The sequence below is a fragment of the Sylvia atricapilla genome, chromosome 20 (assembly GCF_009819655.1).
Source record: "Sylvia atricapilla isolate bSylAtr1 chromosome 20, bSylAtr1.pri, whole genome shotgun sequence".
In the NCBI taxonomy this organism is placed as follows: Eukaryota; Metazoa; Chordata; class Aves; order Passeriformes; family Sylviidae; genus Sylvia; species Sylvia atricapilla.
In genome coordinates this window covers 10,900,367-10,923,395 of record NC_089159.1, presented here as the reverse complement: position 1 = coordinate 10,923,395, position 23,029 = coordinate 10,900,367, and the positions used below count along the sequence as shown (strand labels likewise).

General features: G+C 57.0%; 1 protein-coding gene across 15 annotated transcripts in view; it reads right to left on the bottom strand.

Moving 5' to 3' along the window:
* Positions 1 to 22,084, bottom strand: part of RAP1GAP2 (RAP1 GTPase activating protein 2) — a 42,510-nt gene extending 20,426 nt beyond the window's left edge. For 2 of the 15 annotated variants that reach the window (XM_066333626.1, XM_066333631.1), the window contains exons 1-2: positions 21,984 to 22,084; positions 18,715 to 18,750 (exon numbers count right to left, since the gene is read on the bottom strand). In XM_066333626.1, coding sequence (XP_066189723.1) covers positions 18,715 to 18,750; positions 21,984 to 22,027 — 80 coding nt within the window. In that variant the 5' untranslated portion in view covers positions 22,028 to 22,084. Of the gene's footprint in view, positions 1 to 8,253; positions 8,590 to 12,766; positions 12,891 to 13,883; positions 13,927 to 18,714; positions 18,751 to 21,983 lie in introns of those variants that run through there. The other 13 variants (XM_066333632.1, XM_066333634.1, XM_066333628.1 and 10 more) reach the window with 11 other exon arrangements.
* Positions 22,085 to 23,029: the final 945 nt, after the last annotated feature.

Genomic DNA, 23,029 nt, shown 5'->3' with positions numbered 1-23,029 from the left:
TGCCCTCCCAGCCGCGATGTCCCCTCCTCCCAAGCCTCAGTATTTGTGGCAGCAGGTGACAATGACCTGGGGAAGCACGGCGCCTGCAGCCCCTGGCAGGGCCCTGTGCCGTGGAGATTCTGAGCGGGTGAAGGGGAGGCAGAAAGGAGGCAGTGGGGAGGCTGCAGAGATGCTGGGACAGCAGAGTGGGAGCAGCAGCATCATCCTACTGACAGCCAGGGCAGTCACGGCACCACCTGGGCTGTGCCAGCAACATGGACTTACCCAGAGGCACCGGGGGAAATACCCACTGCATCGTGGCCAAACGTGAATCCAGACCAAGAACCGATGTTCCACATCACATCAAACCAAAATAAATCTTCTTTCTCTCTTTTTCATCTCAGAGCAGGTTAAATTTACATTGTTACACCTCGTTTGAGCTCCTGGCATCTTCCACTTTTTCGATGCAAGAAACTAATTGGAGCAATGTGGGGCAAAAGCAGAATTCCTGTCCTGCCCAGTCATACTGTTAAGCTCCTTCCCTCTGTGCTCTCCACAATCTCACTGTGTCTCTACTGCTGAAAAATGCCAGGGATGACAGATTTTCCTTGTTTGCTCTTTGACTTTCTAGGACACTAAAGCACAGCCTGATCTGGAGCAAACCACTCATCCTCTGCTCTCCTTGCTTTGAACCCTGAGCTCTGCCTGATTGCACTCAGCTGCACAGTGGCCTCAAAGGCATAAAACAGATACGACTTTGAAAAGATTAAAGTTACAGGGATGCGCACAAATAATTTGATTTGATCTGGGATTTGTAGTGGGTTGCCATAGCATCATAGTCTAAGTATTATAAAATCGCCCAACTCAACAACATGTTCCTCTGTCACATGCTGGCTGCTTCTTTGGGGCCAAACTGCTGGAACTGCTCCTGCAGTTCCGGGAGAGCAAAACAAGCCCATCCCCAACGACTGCGTGGAGCGGGGCTCTGCGCCGTGGATCTGCGATGGTAAAGTCCAACCGCAGGCGCCGATGATTCAGCCCGCCCTCAGCGCTGGGGTCAAGGGCGCATTTCCCAAACCGAGCGCCCTCAGGGGATGATAAATGAACCAGGAGGAAGATCAGCACGTCTACGGCCGTGCACCGGGCTGCAACCCTCAGAGATGCCCCTGAAGCGACCCTGGGAGCAGCGGGGGCTCAGAGCAGCCCCGCACCGTGAGCCGGTCCCCAGCTGACACCGAGTGCCACTCTCTGCAGAGCCCGAGGCACGGCACAGGTGGCAGTGCCCCCGCCAGCGGGGACGGGGACACCGGGCATCTCCCCAGGCACCCTCCTCTCCCTGGCACCCGCGGGAGACACAGCTCCAGCATCGAGCGCATAACCAAAGGTGACAGGGCTGGGTTCACCCCCGAAGGGGGCACCTGGCAGCGAGCAGAGGGCTCTGCCTGCCCCCAGTGCCCAGGGGCACACCACGGCCACGGCCAGGCACCAGCGCACGGGATGGGCCAGAGCATCCTCCAGAGCCACGCGGCCGGACACCAGCCTCTCCAGAAGGAAATGTGGGCACCGCTTTTGTAATTTCATTTCTTTGTTTTTCTCATTAGGCAAATTAAGAGAGAAGGAAAAGGGAGAATTAGAATCCTGCATACGTAGTAAATCTAATTAAGGAAATACCTTAATGCGGTTATGGCAGGGCCGACTGCTGGGTTTCCAAATGGAGACCAAGATCACTCCAGCCACCCCAGCCCCCTCCTGGGACTGTGCCTGGGGGACCTCTTGCCAGCTCTCGGGGAGGCAAAGCCCGCCTGCCAAGGGTGCTGTCCTGCCTCCTTCCAAAGGGGAACAAAATGGGGATTTTTCTCCCCATTTTGGGGGAAACCATGGGCACTGGTGAGCTCCCAACACAGCAAGGGCAGGTGAGGTCTTTCTCTTTAAAGCATCACTGATCGCAGTCCTAAAATGCCTTCATATTAATATCCTGCATTTGGTAAACCCCACAGACATACTGAAATTCTGTTCAGCACAGAGCCAAGGCTGCCTGGACCCCTGGAGTGTTCCCATCCAGACCCTGACCCCGAGAGCACACTTCTCTCATGCTCAAGCCTAATGAAAACCCCCTAATGCATCCCACCTCCTCATTTTGTCCATCTGATTTATTTCCAGACAGGCTCTAAATCCACACAGCACATTTAGATAAATCACGGGTGGGGAGGGGAGATGTCAGCATGTTACCTGACAGGGTGACAGGCTCCACAACATGTGCTTGGCTCTACCTCTGTCAAGATGTACAAATGAGATGGGAGCATCCCAGGTTACCTGTATGCCTAAGCTTAATTCCACAGATTAAACCTGGCCTAAGGAGGTACCAAACTCCTGCAGCAACAAGTTCTCCCTGTCAGATGCCTCATCCTTGAGAAGGTCAGCAGTGACTCTCCTGTAAATTAACAGCTTCTATTTTTGGACTCATCATTTTTTATCCTTGATGGGCATCACCTTGCCAGCTGCTTCCTTTTTAGTTTGTTTAATATTCCATTCCAAGGGGACTGTGCTTCCATATCCCTTTCCATCCTCCCCCTGCCCGAGCTCAGCCTGGTGGGCAGTGGGAGAGGGGCACAGGCTGCTCGTCCTCCCTCCTGGGGGGCTCCTCTCCATCCCCCCACAACTGGGACCGACTCCTGGCTCCTGGGACACAAGCACCTGCTGACACCAGGCAGAGCAGCAGTGGCCAGGAGCCCTTGGCAGCTGCTCACAAATTGAAAAAAAAAAAAAAAAAAACCCAACCCGAAAAAAACTCAACCAGAACTATGTGTTTTTTGCAACACAGACAAGGGCACCTTGCTGTGAGTTTACACCTGGAAATCTGCAGTGAGTGCCTGAATGAAAACCTTGCCCTGGCTTTGAGCAGCTCTCCACCCAATCCCAGGATGCCAGGCAGGCAAGATCTCGCTGCATCATCACTCATCCCAGGGAGGACATCAGCAGAGGACATGCACTGCTGCAGGATCCCACTGATGTCAAACAGTCGTGGGGCTCCAGAATCCCCCCAGACAGGGGTCCAGCCCAGGCACTCAGTGCTGCAGAGCTGCCAGACCCTTGGGGAGAGCCCCTGCCATGGAACAACTTCTCTAGAAAGGGATTTACCTTGTTATGTCCTGGCTCAGCCTGGCCCTATTCAGCAGTGTTGCCTTCTCACATCGAAGCCTCAGAATCAGCAAAAAAAAAGTGCAGCATTTTCTCCTCTACATTTCTTGCAATAAATTACGTATTTGCAAACTGCCAGCCTGCACCTGCACACACAGAGCCTGCCCAGTGCCCTGTCCTCAGAGCGGGACTGCAGCCCTGCCCAGAGAAAGGTGACATTTAACTGCCAGGGCTTGGCTTTAACTGCCCCTCCAAACAGCAGATAAACATTGCTGGAGAGTTCAGAGCGCCCCACACTTGAGCAGGCAGATCCCTGCTGCACCACACATTGCATCCTGCTGAGAGGGGACAGCGAGGAGCTGAGTCCTGCTTTGCCTGCCCCTCTACAGACACTGGAACCCTTCCAGCTGGCCAAGGGCTTCCCCCTGGGCCAGGCCAGGCCAGGCCACTGAGGCTCGACATGCAAGTAACGGTGCAAAGAAGTTTTTATCTTTTGCAAAATGTGCTGCCTACTCTCCCTTGCAGGAACAGAGAAAGTGGCAATTTCCTGCAGATCTGGGTAAATCAGCCAAGGCACTTGCAGAGATTTTCAGACCAGAAGGCTCGTCTGATCCTATTCCTGCCAAACCCGAGCCAGGAGCCTCGGGCGGCCGTTTCTGAGCTGATTCAATAATTTGCAAATTGCAGAGAACAGCTCCCAGAAAGCTCCATCTCCAAACGCCACGGCACTGATGCCAAAGGGCACGGGGAGGCTGGGAGTGGAGAAGTTCCCCTCAACCAGCTATCCCACCCACCCACCAGCTCTCCACTGTGACAGGACAGCCACCAGAGCGTCACCTCACCTGCATGTGGGATAGTCAGGAAAATTAATTTGGGTGTAAGTACAGTCAGAAATCCCAGGCTTTCAGAGGAAAACAGGGGCAAGGAGGAGCCCCCAGCAACCACCCCCCAGACTCCCCCGCTCCTCCCGTCCAGCTCAGGTGTGCAGGGGGCACAGGTGAGAAGGCTGCAGGTGGAGGGGCAGGCACACATCACCCCGCTCTGCCAGGGGAGCCTGGTGTGCTGCACTGCCCTTGGTTGAGTGGCAAACAAGGAAGAGACATGGGCCACCACAGACTGTGCAGCTGCCACCGATCCTGCCAGGCTTGCATATGGCTCATGGAAAGCAAAATTCAGTTGCAAATGCAGAACAAAGACTGAATGTAGGAGGGGAAAAAAGCAAATAGGAGCAGGTGGAGGAACAGAGTCCCTTTTGACGATGCTGCTACCAGTCCCTTCCTTTTCCTGCAGATTATGTCACTTTGATGGCCCTGACAGCTTGCATAAGATGAAACAACCACCGTAAAGCACTGCCTGAATTCTTGCAATCACTCCCATGGAGGGTCCTCAGTCCACAGCAGACGGAGAAAACCCCCTCAGGGTCTTGTTCTCCCCTTGAGATGTCTGTGTGACTCTTGTTGTACTCAGTAAACCCCACAGCAAGAGGCGCACTGAGACGTTTTGTGCACAACATGATGCTGGGGAAAAAAATAAAAAGGAAAACCAGGCTCACACATCACGGGGCAGATTCCTGTGCAAGTTCAGAGGCAGGTTTTTTCTAAGCACTTTCAGTGTCACGCTGAGCTCATTCATAGAAACCTGGTCCCTGGGGGAAAGACAACTCTTTGGCAAAGTCTTGCTTGGTGTGACAGGTAAAGCGCTCCCTGCCCTTGAGGCAAGTGCAGGATTGGCCAATGAGTTTCAGTGGGTACAACATCCAGAGGACCATTTGGGCTCCCTCAGTGTCGCTCTGAGCTCATCCCCACACACGGGGGGTTCTTTACCACACATGAAAGCAGGAGAAGATACTTCCAACCCCTCCAACACTCGCTAGCTGGTAGCTGAAGCCCATGGACCAAGGGCAGAGCTATGGCTGCAACGGGCCTGGGTTAAACAGGACAAATCCCAGGGAGCACCAGCAGGAGCAGGAGCAGCCAAGCCCACCAGGGAGCCCCGGTGCAGTCCCCACGCCCTGCTCCAGCCGGGCAGTGTGGTACAGGAGAGCCAGCCTCAGGTGAGCAGCCCTTTTACTGCTGCTCATTCGGGACCTGCACGATGGTTTTTTCCAACTGCTCTGCTTTCACCATCTACCTAATACTCCAAAAAGGGAGAAGAAAATATCCCAAAACAGCGAGTGACACAGGAACTCCCCAGGAATGCCAATGTTCAGCGTTTAGCGCATCACTGAAATCCTGCTCTCCACGGCACCAGCTGTCCAAGGCAAAGTCCCTGTGCCAGCAGCACTAGAACATGGGGTACAAACCCTGCAATCCACAGCTGATGGCAGACAAAATCAGAGTCACCCCACTCTGACTTTTCATGCTTGTAGATTAGGGAGTGGGAGAATGTCTTACAATAACTATTCCAAATAATCTATTCTTCATTCATTGCAGTTTGGTACAAAATCACAAATTGAACCAAGGAAAAAAAAGAAATGAAAAGCCCCTCAGCCTGCAGCAGTGTCCATGTTGCTTCCACCCCGAAGCAGAGGTACACGCACTGAGAGGTTCGGGTACATATTTCTGACTATTTTTAACACCGAAGTTGCCAGAGCAGCAGAGTCCTGGAGGAGAAAACTCCCTGCCCGGGGCACAGATCAGCGCGGGGTCAGCGGCTGAGGCCAGCAGCAGCTCCCGTGCGGAGCGGGGGGAGCGGCGCCCGCGGAACAGATGCCGGCTCGCACAGCGCTGCGAACAGGCCCTTTCCTACGGCACCAAGTTGAACACCAAGTACAGCCCATGGTTTCGGCGACGAAAGATGAAACCGTTTGTCAGCTGTTCGCGGCGCAGACAAAGCTGCGGAGCCGAGTTGCGATCTGCCCGCACGGGAGCCCGAGGGGGCCCCGCGGATGGCGCTGGTCCTGCCGGCCGTGCAGCAGCAGCAGCGGTGCCGGGGCTCCCGCACACGCCGCGCTGCCCCCGGCCCGGAGCGCTCACGGTTCCCGGGGGCTCGGGCTCCGGGCGCCGCCGCCAGCGGCTCACGGCCGCGCCGGTGCCGGGTCCCCGGTCCCGCCCCGGCGGACAGCGCACGCCGCGAGCGGGTCCCGATTATCCCGGCGCCCGTTCTCCAGCTCCCGGTACCGCCGCCGGCCCCCCGCAGCCCGCGCCCTCTGCCCGGTACCGAGCGCTCCCCGCGGCCTCACCTTCTCTCGCTGCTCTGCCGGGAGCGGTGCAGGAGCCCGATCAGCACCACGGCCGCCCGCACCCCGGCGCGCCGGGACCGCGTCCTGCCGCCCGCCCGGGACATCGCCGCTGCCGCCGCCGCCGCCGACCGAGCGCCGGCACCGGCGGGGGCGGCAGCGCGTCCACGGCCGCGACCGCCCCCGCCCCGCGCCGCCCCGCGCGGCCCCGCGCCGCCGGTAACGAGCACGGGGCCGGTAACGAGCGCGGGGCCGGTAACGAGAGCGCGGCCGGTAACGAGCACGGGGCCGGTAACGAGCGCGGGGCCGGTAACGAGCGCGGGGCCGGTAACGAGCGTGCGGCCGGTAACGGAGCCCGCCGGGAACGGAGCACGCCGGAGCGGCTGCGGGCTGGCGGCAGAGCTGTTCCCTGCCCCTCAGGCCGGGGCCGTGTCCCAGCCCCGGGCCGGCTCCGCGGGCGGGCGGCGCTCGGAGCGCTCACGGGCCCCGGGACCCCACCGCCCGCGGCACAGCCCCGGGTCACCCCGGAGCCGAGACTCCCGGCGGCCACAGCCCGGGCGCCTCAGCGGGAGAGGTGTCAGCACAGCCCCTCCAGCCGCACAGAGGGAGGGCTCGCTCCTGCCCACAGACGGCTCCTCACCGCGGCAAACGCCCGCAGGACCTCCCAGCGGGGCCCGGCCATCCCCCTGCCAGGGCCGAGCATCCCTCCCCAGCCGAGCCCAGGCTGCAGCACAGCACGGGGCCTCGAGCCTGCGCCTCGCACCCGGAGCTGGCACACAGCTCCCTCCAGGAAACGAATTCTTTTTTTTTATTAAGTAAACTGTAAATTATCTACTTCTCACCTCAGCACCTTTCCCTGGAAATCCTTGTTGCCGTGGTGATAAAACACCCAGTTCTCTCTGCCCCCCCTTATCTCACCTTTCTCTTCTGCCAGCTTAATTTTCACAGGAATTAGACACAGGACAAGCTACAGCACTTTGAACAACTTCCTAGTCCGAGGGATGAAAGCACCATCCCTGCTGCCAGCAGGTGTGGGATCACAGATCACACATGACAACATCCATCCAGCACAGCACAGGATACCAGCTCCTGCCCAGAGCCTGCTGCTTCTCCATTAGGAACAGTGCAAACAATCCTCCTGCCCCAGGCCACTGCCCGGGGTGGGTTTAAGCAGCCTGGCCTCAGGGCAGGGAGGGCAGAACCTCTCTGGCAGTGGCACACAGGCTCAGAGCCCCTGGGGGAGCTGCTCCAAGTGTCACAGCCAGGTCAGGGGGTTTGGGGGCACGCTGCCACATCAGGGATCTGCTGGGGGGCACACACAGGCTGCAGGCAACCACATCCACCGTCCATTCCAGCAGGACCTGAGCAGCTCCCGGGGAAAGCCGGTGAGAAAGGCTCCCCACTCCCCACCCACGGAGCAAGAGCCCGGCGTGGAGCAGGAGCTGCCTGGAAACCCCCAGCTGGGGCAGTCAATCATTAACAAGGCATGGGGCTCCCCTGGAAAAGTCTGTAATAAATGTGTTTGCTCAGGAGAAACAGCTTGCAGAGGCCACAGACCACATCTGGCAGGGAACAGCCGCTCCTGCTGCCTCATCCTGCCTGCCACACTCCTGCTTCACCCACCTCCCCTGCCTGTCACCCTCTGGTCTACCACCCTTAAGGAGATCAACGTAACTTCAGTTCTGGCCTCTTCCATCTAAATGTTTCAGCAGAATCTCTAATCGGACGGATTCTTTAAATGCAACAACCACAAAACCCCTATCATTGCCATAATCTCTTCCTGTATCCTACTGTAAGTCAGATAAAAACAGGCGTGATGTTATTTTTGTCAACACACCACATGAATTCACCCCGGATGAACCAGACGGTGTCACCACAGCACCCATCCCGTGCACATGGAGCACTCCAGAGAGTCAAGACCGAAACTTAAACCCAAGATCAGTATTTTTGTATTTCACCAGATCTCGACGTCCCTGGGGAGACTGAGGCGGCAGCAATTCCAGCAGACAAGGGTTGAGGTACCCACTTCCCCACAGGAAAAAGTCCAAGTCATTCTTGGACTTCCAAAATCCATTTCTGTCCCATCAGAACAACACCAGATGATGCCAAACTCTGAATGGTGGTGAGAGAACGTAAGTGGGTAAGAGGAATGAATCTTGCCAAACCTGGGGGGTACCTGCACTGCCAAGGCTTTCAGTGAAGATTTTGGTGGATCAACAGATCCCTTCCTGCAGAAAATACCTGTCTGCTTTCCTGCAAGCAGAAGCTATCAGTCTAACAAATTTCTCAGGCACAGAAAAAAAAAATAAAAATATCCTATTTCCGTGCCAAACTACACCAATTCTCAAATTAGTTTCCAGTTAATGGAGGGGGAGGCAGGTTAATTTTAAATCTTTTAGCTCTCACATTAAACAGGCAGATTCGAATTTCATTGAGTCTCCCTCTCTGGAGACATTTTCCACATCACCCCTCCTCCCCTTTTCCAGACACGTTAAGTATTAATCTCCTCTTGGTTTATGCTGAAGTGGCTTTGTATTGATTTTTAAAGATGTTTCAATTCTCTCCTATTTGGAAATAGACAAACTTTGAGCAGGAACTCGGTCAGGTTCCCTCTCCAACCAAACATGGCTCAGCCCACAATGGAGCTAATTGCTTCTGGACTCACTGCAGCTGATTTTTAATTTATAGGCTGAGGGCAAGACAATAAAAGGTGAGGGGCTGAGGTGGGCTGGGGGCCATGGGTCCCTAGGAGGGCCGCATGCTCACACAGCTCAAAGGAAGCTCCTGCTCCTCAGGACATCACCTCTGGCTGTGACAGACCCTGCAGAACCTGCCCTGTATTTCTCAGGTTCTCTCTGGCAGCCTCCCCAGGATGGCCCAGGGCAGGATGACAGGGACTCCTAGCGAGGCACACAGGGTGGCAGGGCTGGTGCCTCTGAGAGTTCCTGCCCTGCCTGTCTCCTCCATGCCTCGCCCCCACCAGCTCCATCCAACCTCCTGCTCCTGCAGTGAGGCCACCAGAACATCCATCACCTTCCTGAATGTTTGCAATGGGGACGCCCTACCAGGGCCAGCACCCCCAGAAGATCTCCAGATGTCCCAAAGGACATCTCCTAAGACAGAATGCTGCAGTTCAAGAGATTCCAAGTCTCCATCCTCCCTTTAAAACATCAGAAACATCCCTTCAGTCACTAAATTTCCTCCAGGGTAAGCAGTTGCCCAGGTTTTATGAAGAAATAAATATCTCTTGAAAAATGCCCTGACATTTTCTTCAGAAAAAGCAGTTTGGCAGGAAACTCGGAAGCCTGAGGGGCTGCAGGGAGTGCAGGACAGGTCAGGACAATTACACGCCGTGATTAACACATCACCTGGCAGCCCTCTGGACACTCTGCTGAGAAAAAAAGATCTGAAAACACCAGGCTAGGAAAGATTGAACCTTTATCTCCAGAAGTACTGAATATGCCGTGAATAAATGACACTATTAATATTATTATGAAGCCATTAATTTGTGTAATAACTTTGGCTTCTGTATAGATGCTGCTGTGAGATGAAACCCCCCCCCCCAGGTGAGCAGCCCATCAATCTTCCTCAGCCACATGCAGGGGCCTTTGCACCTGCAGAGGACCCAGCCCCACACTCACACCTGAGCCACAGCCACAGCCGAGCCCAGCTCAGGTGACTCAGGGCTTCTCCAGCCAGGGCCGTGGTGCTGCCTCATCAGACAGAGCAGGACACGTCCCTGTCACCCGCTGTGCCTCCCTGGGCAGGAGATATTTCTGGTTCCCTCGCTGACGAGGGACAGTGCCAGAAATACACGAGCTATGCCAGGCATTTGCCACAGCGGGGCTGGAGGCACGGCCAGCCCATCCCCACCCCAAACTGCGCCTGAGCTGCAGGGCTGAGCCCACAGATCTGCCCCGGCCCTTCCAGCCCCCCGTGGGACCCCTGCCCACCGCCCAGGCACTCACCCAGAGCCCCCCGGGCGCTGCCTCCCACCCGAGCACAGGCACCTGCAGTGCCCAGGTGGGAGAGCGGGGATGGGGCAGCTGCGCCAGCACAGGAGCGGGAGCCAAGAGGAACAAAAGGAGACAATGCAGCACGGCCCAAACCCCAAAAATAGTAACTGTTTCCCTGCAAAGGAGCAGCCACATCCCGATTTCCCTGGCATGACAGAAACGGATTTGGGAGCTTGCAAACGAGGGAGAAAGCGATTACAGTGGTTCAATCGGTGCTGCAGGAGGAGGATAAGAGGGCACCCACTTTTAGAGAAGTCTCACAAGAAATAGAGCTTTAGATTACATTACATCCAGCCCCAAGTAATCTGATTAGAAATTTATTTTATGGCTTCAGCTAGAAAGACATGAAGGAAATCCCGGGAAAGCGCAGAGCCAGCTCTTCCATGGAGGCAATGAGAGACAGAGCACCGTGAGCTCATCTCCCCAGAAATGCCGTGATGCCACCAGCCACCCCGACACCACATCGAGCCTGAGAGATTGGATGGGTATGTGCCAAGGCATGGGGCAGCCCCAGCTCCCCAGTTCCCACAGCCGTGCCCCAGCCCTGGCAGCTGCCTGTGCCCTGGCACTGTGGCTCCTGCACAGAGGAGCACAGTTGAATGCAAGAAAGGAGAAATTTAACTGCTGAGCTCAAGGAGGAGCACACAGGCAGCAGTCTTGCCCTGTCCAGAGCCCATCCCTGTGACATCCCTGGCCTGTGGCCAAGCAGGGTCCCTGAGTGCCCACCTCCCCAGCACAATTTCCAGCCCTCCCCAGCAGTAGGCAGGAACAGGAGTGAAAGCCACAAGGAAGGAACCAAAATGAAAGAACTCTCACTGCAGAAAGCGGCTGAGGTCAGGTGGGTCGTGTCACCCTCCCCTGGGCAGAGGGGATGCCGAGGAGCACAGCTAAGGAAGGTGCTGGGAGCAGCTCCCCCCTGTGCACCCCAGGCTGCTCCTGCTCGAGGGCACAGTCTCCAGAGCATCCCAATGAAAGAGCTCCTGGCTGCGGCATGTGGCAGACACACTCAACCAGACCAGCCCCAAAGCGGCAAGACCTGAGCCACAGCCAGGCCAAGAACTTTGAGAAAGCCACCCAGGAACATCAGTGACAGGAGCCTGGAACGCTGACCATGCCATCAACACACGAATGCATGAGTGGGTGGTTTTCCAGGACTCATTTATCAAGGAACAAAGTGAGCTGTGGGTACAAGGAGTCTCTTGTGCACCTCTCCCATCCATTGTGTGCCATTTGGCAATGAGCCAAACTCGATCCTGTAATTGAGACAGCCCAACTGAGTCACCCTTGGGGTCCTCCTGCCCAGCAGCCTGGCTGTGTGGTGGCAACTGGGGATAGCATCAGCTGCAGCACAGTTGACAGGACGAGGTAGTCATGGCCACGACAGCAGCACAATTACATGGAAATTGTATTCCTGATCATTTGGGGTATTTCTCCCTGTGAACACAGGCCTCCTGAAGAGATGAGCTCCAAGATTTCAGCATCCAATTAAATTAGATCAAATCAGCAGAGGAAATTAGTCTTTATAGCATGAGCAGATCCTCTGAATTTTTACTAGTAAATCAGTGAGCTAAATGTCACCAATCATCAGTAACATCACTAATAAAGCCAGATTTGGGATGCACAGCTGCTAACATGTGCCACTCGCCCAACACTTCGAGCAGCCCCAGACCCTGCTCAGCCCCTGGCCCTTCCTCTGCCTCCCACACAGAGCAAAGACCATCCCTGAAGCCACTGTGCCAATCAGTCACCACCAGAATCCAGCTGGAAGCTCAGGATTAGGCCCAAACTTAAACCTCGGTGGAACAAAGCCCTTCCTGAGGATGCTGCGAGGGATGTGGGAGGACGTGGTGGCAGTGAGGGGGTCACAGAGCAGGTCCCAGTGCCACAAGGGGTGGGTGGCAGCAGAAGCAGCAGTGCCCAGGCCCCAGTGAGTCTTCTGGAGATGACACTGGTTCAGTTACCCACCTCCCTCACACACCTTGTTTGATGTGAAAGCATTAAAAGACATATAATTTGTGGAGCTAAAACACAGGTATTATCTCTGACACATCATACTACAGGGAACGTTCTGAAGTCAATCACATCCAGGGGTTTCTGCTGCTTCACAGATTTTTTTTTTTACCTTGCCTCTTGCTCCAAATAATAAAAGATGGAAAATGAAGCTGGTTTTAGCTGCAGACCCACCATATTCCTCTTCAAATCACCTTGCACTGTGCAACCTCATCAATGATTGGGAACAAGAGAGTCAGATCAGCTTATCAGGGCTTTAGAAAGTGGACTCTGCAGTCTAAATTGGAAAGGATTAACACTATATTGTTGTAGGAAAAAGGAGCTGTCATGGTCCCTGGTGTGACACCAGTAACATTTGAGAGGAGCGAGACAGGACAGTGCCTGAAAGGACTGACCTTTGAGACTTCACAGAGACTCAGAATATAGCTCTGACCTATTCAAGTACCTGCCAAGCCTCTACACGTCTCTTCTGGGTGGGAGCCTGGGATGAGCCATGTTTTCACAACAGGCTTTGGAAGATGTGAGGTCCTTGGATACTGTGTGGGTCACTGAGAGCATCACAAGCCCCACTGGAAATAAAGGGCAGAGATGGAGAGGACCACCTCCAGCCCAGGACCACGGCCCTGCCAGCACCAAGCCATCCCACGGCACGGGAATGCCCCTGGTGCCAGTGGCCGCCCAGCCCTGCCCAGCCCTGGGACTCGCTGGTGCCAGGACACCAGGGCCCTGCCAACTCGCAGGAAAAGCGACAGCCGGCGGGAGCGGTACAGTAATTAACAAAATTATCATCAGGAACAAACCACAGGCTTTGGCAGAACGCCTGCACTGCCACGCCAGCACTGCCTACCCTGCTCTGGGCTCCTTGGCTTGGCAGAGCTGGGGCTCTCACGGTGCCCAAATCACACCCGCCCTGGCGGGGACTGGGCACAGGTCCATGGCCTGGGCTGGCACCCCAAGCGGGGCAAGAGCCCCTGCCAACCCTGCCGGTGTGACCTCAGGGATCCTGCAGACAGGGAGTGAACCTGCAGGCAGATGGTGCCCCAGTCACCACAGCCATCACGGCTCCCTCCACCCGTCCCGACAATATTTGCTCTCAGAAGGTGGCTCTGAGCAGCCGCCCTCCGACTGCAAACGGCTCCCAGCCCGACGGGCTATAAATATGGCAGGAGGAAAAACCAGCACAGTTTATTAGTTCTGAGACAGAGCTAAAAATAGACCCACGTGGGGCTGCTCCATCCTCTGGGCAGATGTAATTGTGGATAATCTAGCTTTAAATATGGGAAGGCTGTCTGACAGCAACAACAACATTTTAACATATGGACGGGCGGCACTCGCGGGAAGGCGCCGCTGCGCCAACGTCAGCACGGAGAGGAGTCTGCTCCACCAGCTCCAACCCACCTCCTCTGCTCCAGGGCTGAGCTTGCTGCAGGAACAAACCCTCACACAGGCCCAAATACCTACAGCAGGCCACGAAGAGGAAAGCACAGAGTCAAATGCCAAGGGAGGGCATCGGTGGAGCTGTGCCAGTACCCGGCCTGAAATTTTATATAGCCTAGGCTTACCAGATTAAATGGCTGAAACAAGTCCTCAGAGCTAACAGCACCTTCCTCCTCCTGTGAAAGCTTCCTCTGTCCCAGGCAGGCTGTGAGACGATGGGGGATGCTGTGTGTGCAGGGTTGGGTTGGGCAGGCAGCCAGGGCGATAACTGCCCTTCCACGAAGAGGGAAGCGCTCCCTCCTGCCTGCCTCAGATAGCAGGGAGGCGTTGGGACTGGCTGGATTTGGTAAATCTCCCACCAGTCCTCAGGCTGACGGGGAAGGACAGACCATGGCCCTGCCACAAGCCCAGCAAGCAACTCCAGCAGCTGATAGCTAGCAGGGAGGGTGGCAGTCACCACCCACGGCAGCAGCAGAGACCTGTCACCAGCCCTGGAAACACACCTGCAGTTCCCTGGCACTGCAAGGGGCTTCACCCCAGCAGAACCCAGCACAAGACCTGCTGCCAACACAAGGACTCATTTTGCCTGGCACGCCATGCCCAGCCACGACTCTCTGAGCTGCCACAGCCCTGCACTCTGCTGGGTGTGCAAGTAACACACATCCAGACTGAGCCATTGAGAGACTCAGCCTGGCCTCATCCTGCCCTTCCAGCCCAGCACTGGTCAAAGTGAGTTTAAAGTTTTCTGCAAGTCCAGGGCACTCCCTGCAGCCTGGCCCTGCAGGCTCAGTCCTTCCCCAGGCACACTGGCAGAAAGGGCCACTGCCAGGCTCCAGGACTGGGATTTCCACACAGGGCATGTTGCTGCTGGGGTTTGCACTGGGCTGACTCCCCACCCGGCAGCAATGGACAGGAGCAGTTCCAATGCAACGGAGATAGGAAGCCTCCCTGTGCGCTGCAGCTGGCTGCTTTGCAGTAGTTTTGACAGCATTTCCTTTGCATGTGCTTCTCCGGCTAAAAATAATTGCAAAACATACATTTACATGCAATTATACATTTATGAAGTGCTAATAAGTCAAAGGAATTTACTTAGATGCAATCTGCTCACCAGACCTTGTCCTCACAGGACCCAAGCACAAACCTCCAAGATCAGTGCAATAGTCAGTGCAGCCACCTCCAAGACACTAAATCATTCCCACATCTTCCCATTAACTCAGTTCCAGCCCATCAAACATTAAAGAGCCTCAAGCCTGGACAGCTCTTTTTACGAAGGTCGAGTAAATCTTTCATCTCTTCCCACCTTCATCCTCCTGCTGCCATCAGCAGAGGAGCATCACATGCTCTTTCATGTGAGTTCTGACTGCACACACACTGACTCCCAGTAAATGCTGTATGTGGCTCCTCCATTCCACAGAGACATGATTATTTTGGTGCTATTTTTGCTTTATAAGGCTAAAAGAAGAGGTGACTCTGCATGAAGGAGGGGATTTTTTTACTGATATTTTTTTGTTTAAACGCTCTGTGGTTTCTCAGCACACCCCATCAATACCAGTGAGCAAATAACCAAAGCACAAAAGCTGAGGAGACGTCAGCAGGTAAAGAGCTGGTGAACCCCCCGTGGGACATCACTCTACCAATTTGTTCCACAGAGGAGGAGGAAGGGCCCCACAAGTCCCTGTCCCACTTTGTCACCTCCAGCACCCCCAGTACAAGGACTTTACAAGGCCAAGGGGGCTCGAGGGGCTCTGCCTGCTTTCTTGGGGACTCCTGCACTTGCTGGGCTGCTGTGAGAGGCAAACAAACCCACTTGGCTGGCTCACCTGGCCAGATCTGCTGTTTGACATGCAAAGATCCTTTATAGGCTGATGTTTTCCCCCGGGGTGACCTTCCCACTTGGGAAGCAGCTTAGCTGCCATCTGGCTCAGGTCTTCCCAGCAGCACAGCCTGACCTCAGACACCCCACGTCTGACTAGGGCTGCATGGAGCTGTGCTCCCAGGAGAGCCAAGGGGACCCCAGGAACCTGGAGACACTTCCAGCTCCCTACAGAGACTTCATGGGACACAAGAAAACACCAGCACCCAGCCAAGCCTGGGGAGCTGCTTTTGGACACGATTCCCCTTTGCCAGCTGCTCCAAGCACTTTCCCCTGAAGTGGGTAAGGAATAAAAAAAGGTCACAGAAAAGTAGGGATGATGCTGGAATTGGTCCAACCCAAACCCCAGGGTCTGCACATGCCAAATCCCACTTACTGCCCAAGGCTCTCAGTCTCCATCCCACAGTTCCCTGGGACCAGCCCCAGTCCCAGCAGCTCTCAACAGCCCCAGCACAGCAGCACCAGGGCCTGGGGGACGTGCACCCCCAAAAACAGTGAGCAGAGTATCCCCAAGCCCTCTCCCAGACTCCTCATCCCCCAGAGACTGTCTTTGGGCAGGAGCATATCTCAGCTCCCCAGAGCAGCCCTCGGCTGCCCAGCGCAGCCAGAGCATCCTCCTGCCACACGACAGTGGGTTCTGGAGCCAGGGTGGCCCGTGGCCAGGACACTCAAAGCCGAGGGCTGGGACAGGGGACACCAGCTCCTGGCTGGGGGCTGACTCTCAGGTTCCTCTGCCCGGCCTGGCACGGCTCCGTGGGGCAGAGCCAGCCCCAAACCCCCCAGAGGCTCCCGAGCGTTTCAGGGAGGCCGAGCTGTGTGCCTGCTGGGCAGCAGCTGCCCGGGAATGCTCCAGCCCTGAGCAACCCTTCCCCGCCGTCCTGCAGCCCGGCACGGCGGGCGGCGCCGCTGGGCAGAGGGGCAGAGGGGTCCGAGGGGTCCGGGGGGTCCGAGGGGTCAGGGGGGCACGAGGGGTCAGGGGGATCCGGGGGGTCAGCCGGGCCGTGCCGAGCCGTGCCTGCCCACCATCCCCTCCCGACAGCGGCCCCGCAGAACCTGCCCGCGCCCCGCGGCCCCTCACACACATCCACCACGGGAACCGGTGACACCCGAACTGGAGAAAACGGAGAGACGGGCAGAGGGAAAACCGCTTTGGTACCCCAGTGCCACCTGCGGGGGTGAGTTTATCCCGACTCTGGGGGCGAGCTGATCCCTCCGGAGGACAGGCAGCGCCTGCCCTCGCCCAGCCCTCTGTCCCTCCCAGCCGCTGCCAGCCAGCGCTGGGGTCTGCAGCAACACGACCCTCCCTGAGCCGCTCCAGGGCAGGCGGGAAGCAGCTCAGATTTTCCGTAATAACTTACACAGGGAAGGAAAACTTCCGATGCCTGGTGCCTCTGTGCCACGGGTTAAACCAGGACACTCCAACAGAGGCTGCAGCAAGAACAAGAGGGCGCTAAAACCCCAAAAGTTCGGGTTTATAATATTTTTTATATTTTTAAAAGCTTTTAGAAATACGAAACGTGTTTGGGTTGAGCCCAAATTACAGAAGCCCTTAATGAAGCAGCCTACCCACAGATCAGAAGCACCACGGGGCTGTGGGAAGCATTTTAGCTGCAATCAGCAGTGGATGTTCATCAGAAACTCCAGGGAAACTCCTTCCTTTGGCCAGGGCAGGAAAGGTAGAAATAGAGGGAGAAACGTGGCCGGCCCCAGCCCCTCACCCTGCCCAGGCAGGGGCATGGCAGAGTGCCCACAGCACTGGCACGGCATTCCAAGCACGGCATTAGCTGCCTGGCACGGTGGAGAGAGGAGGGTACAGAGGCTTTCTGCTGCAGAAATGCTGCAACAGCCTTAGGAAAAAATCAGGGCACAGTGTAGAGCAGAGTACAAGGAGCAGCTCAGTCCTTCTCAGCTTCAGGGGAAAAGGAGAGTCTGCCGAGAATTCCCTCCACTCCCCAAAGTGGTAAACGCTGACTTCTCATTAGTTCAGCAATGAGCGCGGCACCAGCGATTCTGCCGTGCCGTTTACAACGGGCATTTGCCGGCTCCTTCGGGCAGCAGCTCCCCCGGGCTCTCCGGATACTTTTCCATTAATGAATAATTTGCACAATGATTATAGAGGGAAACCGCATGAGCCATCGCCCTATGCACTGCCTGGAGCCCAGGGGAGGCTCGGCCAGAGCATTTCTTATCAGCACAGGCTGGAGCTGATAGCGCTGGAGCTGCACGTGCGCTCACTATGGGAACCCCCGACGTGGAGATAATCCGGCGTTCAGGAGAGGGGAGGATGCAGTAAAGTGGGAGGGAAGGGAGCAGCACCCAGGATGTGCAGCCAGCAGGACAAAGATGGTGGGAACAGGAGGCAGGGCCCAGACAACCACAAGCAGAAAGCATCAGTGTCAGCACTCACAAACCTTCACCACCTTCTCTTCCCCGTCAGCTGAGGACATTTCCCATCACAGCACAGGACCTGGCCCGGCAACCACCTTGCCAGAGCCACACAACCCACACCAGCCACCAGCGTGCAGCAAGTCTGGGGCAAACCCAAGGTGGACCCACCAAGCAACACTGCCGGTCCACAGACCCTCCTGGACCCCAGCAGTATCTCCACTCCTTCCAGGACAGTGCCCAGAGCTCCTCAGCAGCACAGGAGAGGAGCTGGGTCACAGCTGCCCACTGTTCCACCTCACCGGACTGAAAAACAAGATACAGACCCTCCAGACTTCACTGGATTTACACCCAGAAACTCAGTGCCAGCCCGACCCGCTGATTCCCACCCCACCACCCTCACGGCAGAGCTGGTGCCCTGTGAGCTGCCCCATGCACACCTCAGCCCACTGAGCTCACAGCCATCACGTCACCGTGTTTGCTGTAATCTCCCAGTGCCTGACTCACTGCAGGCTCTCAGGAGAACAGACTGTGGGACATGCACGAACGCGTGTCCTGGAGTGGGCGGGCATGGCTGGACTCCACTGCACCAGCTGGAGCCCAGCTCCCAGAAAAGCATCCTCCACACACCGAGCCAGCTCCCAGCACCACACATCCCACGGGAAAAATCACTGTGAGAGAAAGAGCCAGGTACTCACTTGATCTTCAGGCTGGCCAGCATTGTCTTGTCGATCCTGAGGAGAGAGCAGAGGAGAGCGTTAGTGCAGGCACAGGGGCTCCAGATGTGGCTGGGAGGGGTTTGCTGCCGGGGGCTGCTGCCAAACACGACCTCAGCACATCCTTTGGGGGTGCCAGCGCTCCGGCTGACACGATGATCACCACAGAAAGACTTCATTGGCAAACAAAACCAACCAACATTTAACCCAAAATGAGGCCTGGCAGCAAGAAAGAAAAAATCCCCCATGTTCTTTCTTGGTGCGGAACTGCTGCCTCCCAATCTGGAATGCCAGAGCTGGGCAGCAGAGGAGAGCAGCTCCTGTGTCCCAGCTCTGTCCATAGCACAGCTGCCACAAAGCACATATTTACAGATAATGGACCTGTGACAGCCCTGGCAGGCTGGGAACATCCCACCAAACCCCACACACTGCAACCCAGCCCCAGGCACACAAAACACAGAGCAGCCCCTCGTTCCCAGCCCTAGCTGGCTCATGTGGGACTGGGAGCCCCAGTTGCTTCACTCATTTCCCTGGCACTGAGTAATGAGTGCTCATCTCCTCAGAATCATGGTGGTTACAGTCATATTAATATTAATTAATGCAAATCATAATAATGTCTCAAAATGCAAAACAATGCCTTTTGGCAGTCACTGAAAATGTTCTGTTATCTGCCACATGGAGTCAGTTCCGCATCCCAAGAAAAGACTGAACAGCAAAATAATCCCCAACACCCTCTTGTTTTCCCCAACACCCACTGTGACCACAGTGCACAGTTTTGCACTGTGGTCACAGAGGACACAGCATGGCCACAGAAATGCAGTTTCTCCTCCACTTGCACCTTTACCTTCTCCACCCCAGGCTGGGCTCCAGTGTCAGGAGGGGGCTGCACCCATGGGTGGCACAGGAGTCCCCAGCCTGTGCCAAGGCTGAGCCTGGCAGGCACTGAGGCACAGGTACCATTACCTTTCCCCGGGTCTCTCTCTTGCAGCAACCTCATCCTCATAAAACCCCACAGCCACAGGGGCTCTGTTCCAGGCATTTCCCCAAACATCAGCTTCCACGCTCTGCTCCGGAGAGCCAGCATGCTGCTGCTCCTAAAAATAGATCTAGGGCACCTGCTATTGTGACTTAATACCTTGCAAGCCTGCCCAGACCTTGTTGATCATTAAATCATGTTGCACATGAGAGCACGCTGGGGAGCAGAGCTGTCTCAAAACTCAGGGGCAGAAGCAAAGCAGCTCGGGGACAGTGGGTGGCTGGAGCAGCTCCCATGGGACCTGTCCCTGAGTGGGAACTGCACAAGTGGCTCCCTCCGGAACCACGGGAAGAAAAAACCGTTGTTGTTATTTGGCCTCTTAGAGTGAGAAGGGGCGAAAAAGAAACAACAACAAAAAGATAAAACAACAAACCAGGAAGAAAGAAAACCACAGGAAATAAACTCCCATGTTTGGGAAACCGCAGTTGCAGTGTGACTGTGAGAGCCGTTTGCCTGCCCTGCCCTGCCCCAAAGGCGGCAGAATGAAACTCCCCACGCCCCACAGCCCTGGGCAGCACCAGCTCCGGAGGCAGCACTGCCAGCGGCACCATGAGCATCCCTGCAGCCGAACTGGGGCACCACATCTGCCCACCAGGATGAACACACTGCTCCGGGACCTCGCTAGCAGCAGATGCAGCCGGCGGAGAGGAAAAAATAGCAACTTCTATCCTAGCAGAGGCTGAAAATAGCGAGCGCAGCCACAGCAGGAGGTGGCAGGGTGTGCCCAGGCGCTTCACACGCAGCCCCACAGGAAGGGTGGGACCGTGAGAAGATGCAGGTGAAGGTACGGGGCTGTGGCAGGTCCCTTTTGCAGTAAACGCCCAGGGAAGGGCTCTCCCGGCAGCTCACACGGCTTTCCAGGCAGCCTCTTCCCCAGGGGCCCGGGAAGAAGCGCACCGAACCCTTTGGGAGCCCCACCGCACAGCTCAGGGAGGACGGGGCTTCCCCCGCAGCGCTCACCATGGCGTGGTTCCTAAAGGAAAGCTCATGTCCTGCTCCCCCAGCCCAAACTGCAACGGTGGAGCAGCCCCCAAGAGCCAGTGCAGCCCCCAAAGGCCACCACAGCCCCCAAGAGCCAGTGCAGACCCCATTTTCCTGAATGACTCTCCAGCTCGTGGTTTTCTTTCCCCTGGAACTGCCAAAGCACAGCAAGAAAAAACCAGAGCAAGGCCCAGCTGGCCCTGCACGCCCTGCCAAGCGGGGTCACGGCTCTGCTCCACCACAGCGGGAAGCTCCTGGGGTGCCGCCGGGCAGTCACGGCCCCAGAGCCCCTGCTCACAACACGAGGGGGGCAGAGCTGTCCGAGAGCTGCCATTTGGCCACCACAGAAAGACCCCACATATCCCAATATTTATTTGTACTGAAGTTTTTCCAAGTGTTCCCTTCCCCTTAGTATGTAAAGAAAACACAATCCAGCCAAGGCAGCTCCCTTGGCTTCAGCGAGGCGTGAGCTCCATCCCAGGGGACCCTGCCGAAAGCCTCGGTGCACCAGCTGCTCTCCCGCAGCCCTCCCAGTTACTCAGCATTTCCCCCAGCCGGTCTCAGGCTGCTCCCAGCCCGCACCACACGCTCCTGCACTGTCCCGAGCCAGCCCCTGCCGCCACTGCGGGGACAGAGCAGCCTTTTGCCCCAAACACCATCACAACCATGACAGACTCGGAACAGGCATTAAACACCTCGGAGAGGAGACCTGAAGAGAGGGCAGAAGGAGAACAGCATCGTTTCCTTAGGCTGTTTCCCAGAGATCAACACCTCCCAGAGAGAACAGGCAGAGCAGAGTCCCGCAGAACTCGGCGCGCAGGCAGCAGCCGTGCTGCTCTGCTGGGGACAGACCAGGGAGGGCTGACTCATGGAGGTGCCAGCGGAACCTGCCCTGGGCCAGGAGCGAGCTCGCTGCACACCGCAAGGTGCCCGGGGCGGCTGGGAGCATCCCCGGGAGGCAGGAGGAGCAGGCGGCGGGGAAAGCGGCCAGGGAAAGGCGCAGGGGCGGACACTCGCAGGCAGCGTGCCCACAGAGCCCTCGGGGAGCTCCCCTCTGCCCATCAGAGCTCACGAGGTTCTGCTCGGAGGGCCGAAGTGGTGCCAGGCTTCCTGCGGGCACAGGGGCGAGAAGGTCCCTCCGGTGGGCCGCCCGCTCTGCTGAGGGCAGGGGAGCGCCTCCCACGGCCCCCGGCAGCGACGGAGGGACCCGGGGAGGGGAGGGGAGGGCACCCACCAGCCGTAGCCGCCGAAGGAGACGCTGCGCTTCCTCTGGAACATGCTGGTGCTGCCAGGGCGCTGCGGCCACGGGGACAGCGGCGACGGTGACAGTGGGGACGGTGACAGTGAAGACGGTGACAGCGGCGACGGGGCCAGCGGCGACGGTGACAGCAACAGCCGTGCGGGGACGGTGACAGCGGCAGCCGTGCGCGGCCGGAGCGGCGCTTCCTCCCGGGGCCGGGGCGGGGGGACCCCGGCGTGTCCCGGTCAGCCGCCCCCAGCGCGGCAGCGCATGCACACTCGCACACACAAACACCACCAAAAAAAAAGTCATTTCCTTTTCTTTCCGTGGCCACAGGCTTTTCGCAACCTCACGCTGCAAATATCGTATTTCTCCTAATGGCAGGACCCCGGCGGTGCCGCAGGGGCGGGGGGCCCAGCCACGGACGCCGTGTCGCCCGCAAACATCGTGCCGTGCGCCTGCCCCAGCCGCTCAGAGGGTCACTGGTGGCAGCGTGGTGGCCTGCCTCTCCCTCTGTCCCCGAAACGGGAGCGCTGCAGTCACAGCAGCAGGCTGGCTCCCCGGTAAAGGAACCTCCACTCACCCCTCCGGTGCCCTCAGGGGACATCCCACTAAAGGCATCAAACCTCAGTAGGCAAAACCCCCATCATTTCACCCCTCATCCCTCAGTCGCCAGGTGCCACCATCCCAGAGCCCAGCAAGGCTCCCGCGCAGCTGCCTGTGGCACACAGGCGTCCTCTGGTTCCCCGGCGGCTCTGTAAGGCTGAGGAGCCATCTGCAGCCTGACCACCATCCAACCCCACGTCCTTTAACAGCCAGCTTCAGAAATCCCATGGAAATGGAAATGCTGACATCTAGCTGGGTATGAGTTCCCATCCATCACAAATCCCCAGAAAACAGGTATCACAAATCCCCAGAAAACAGGCGCTGCTCCCTGCACCACGCCCCGGCCGTTGTAGGGCACAGCAGAGCCGTGGGGAGGTGGGCCCGGTTGCAGGGGTGGGCGTGGTGCCCAGAGGCTGTACCTGGTGCCCAGGTGT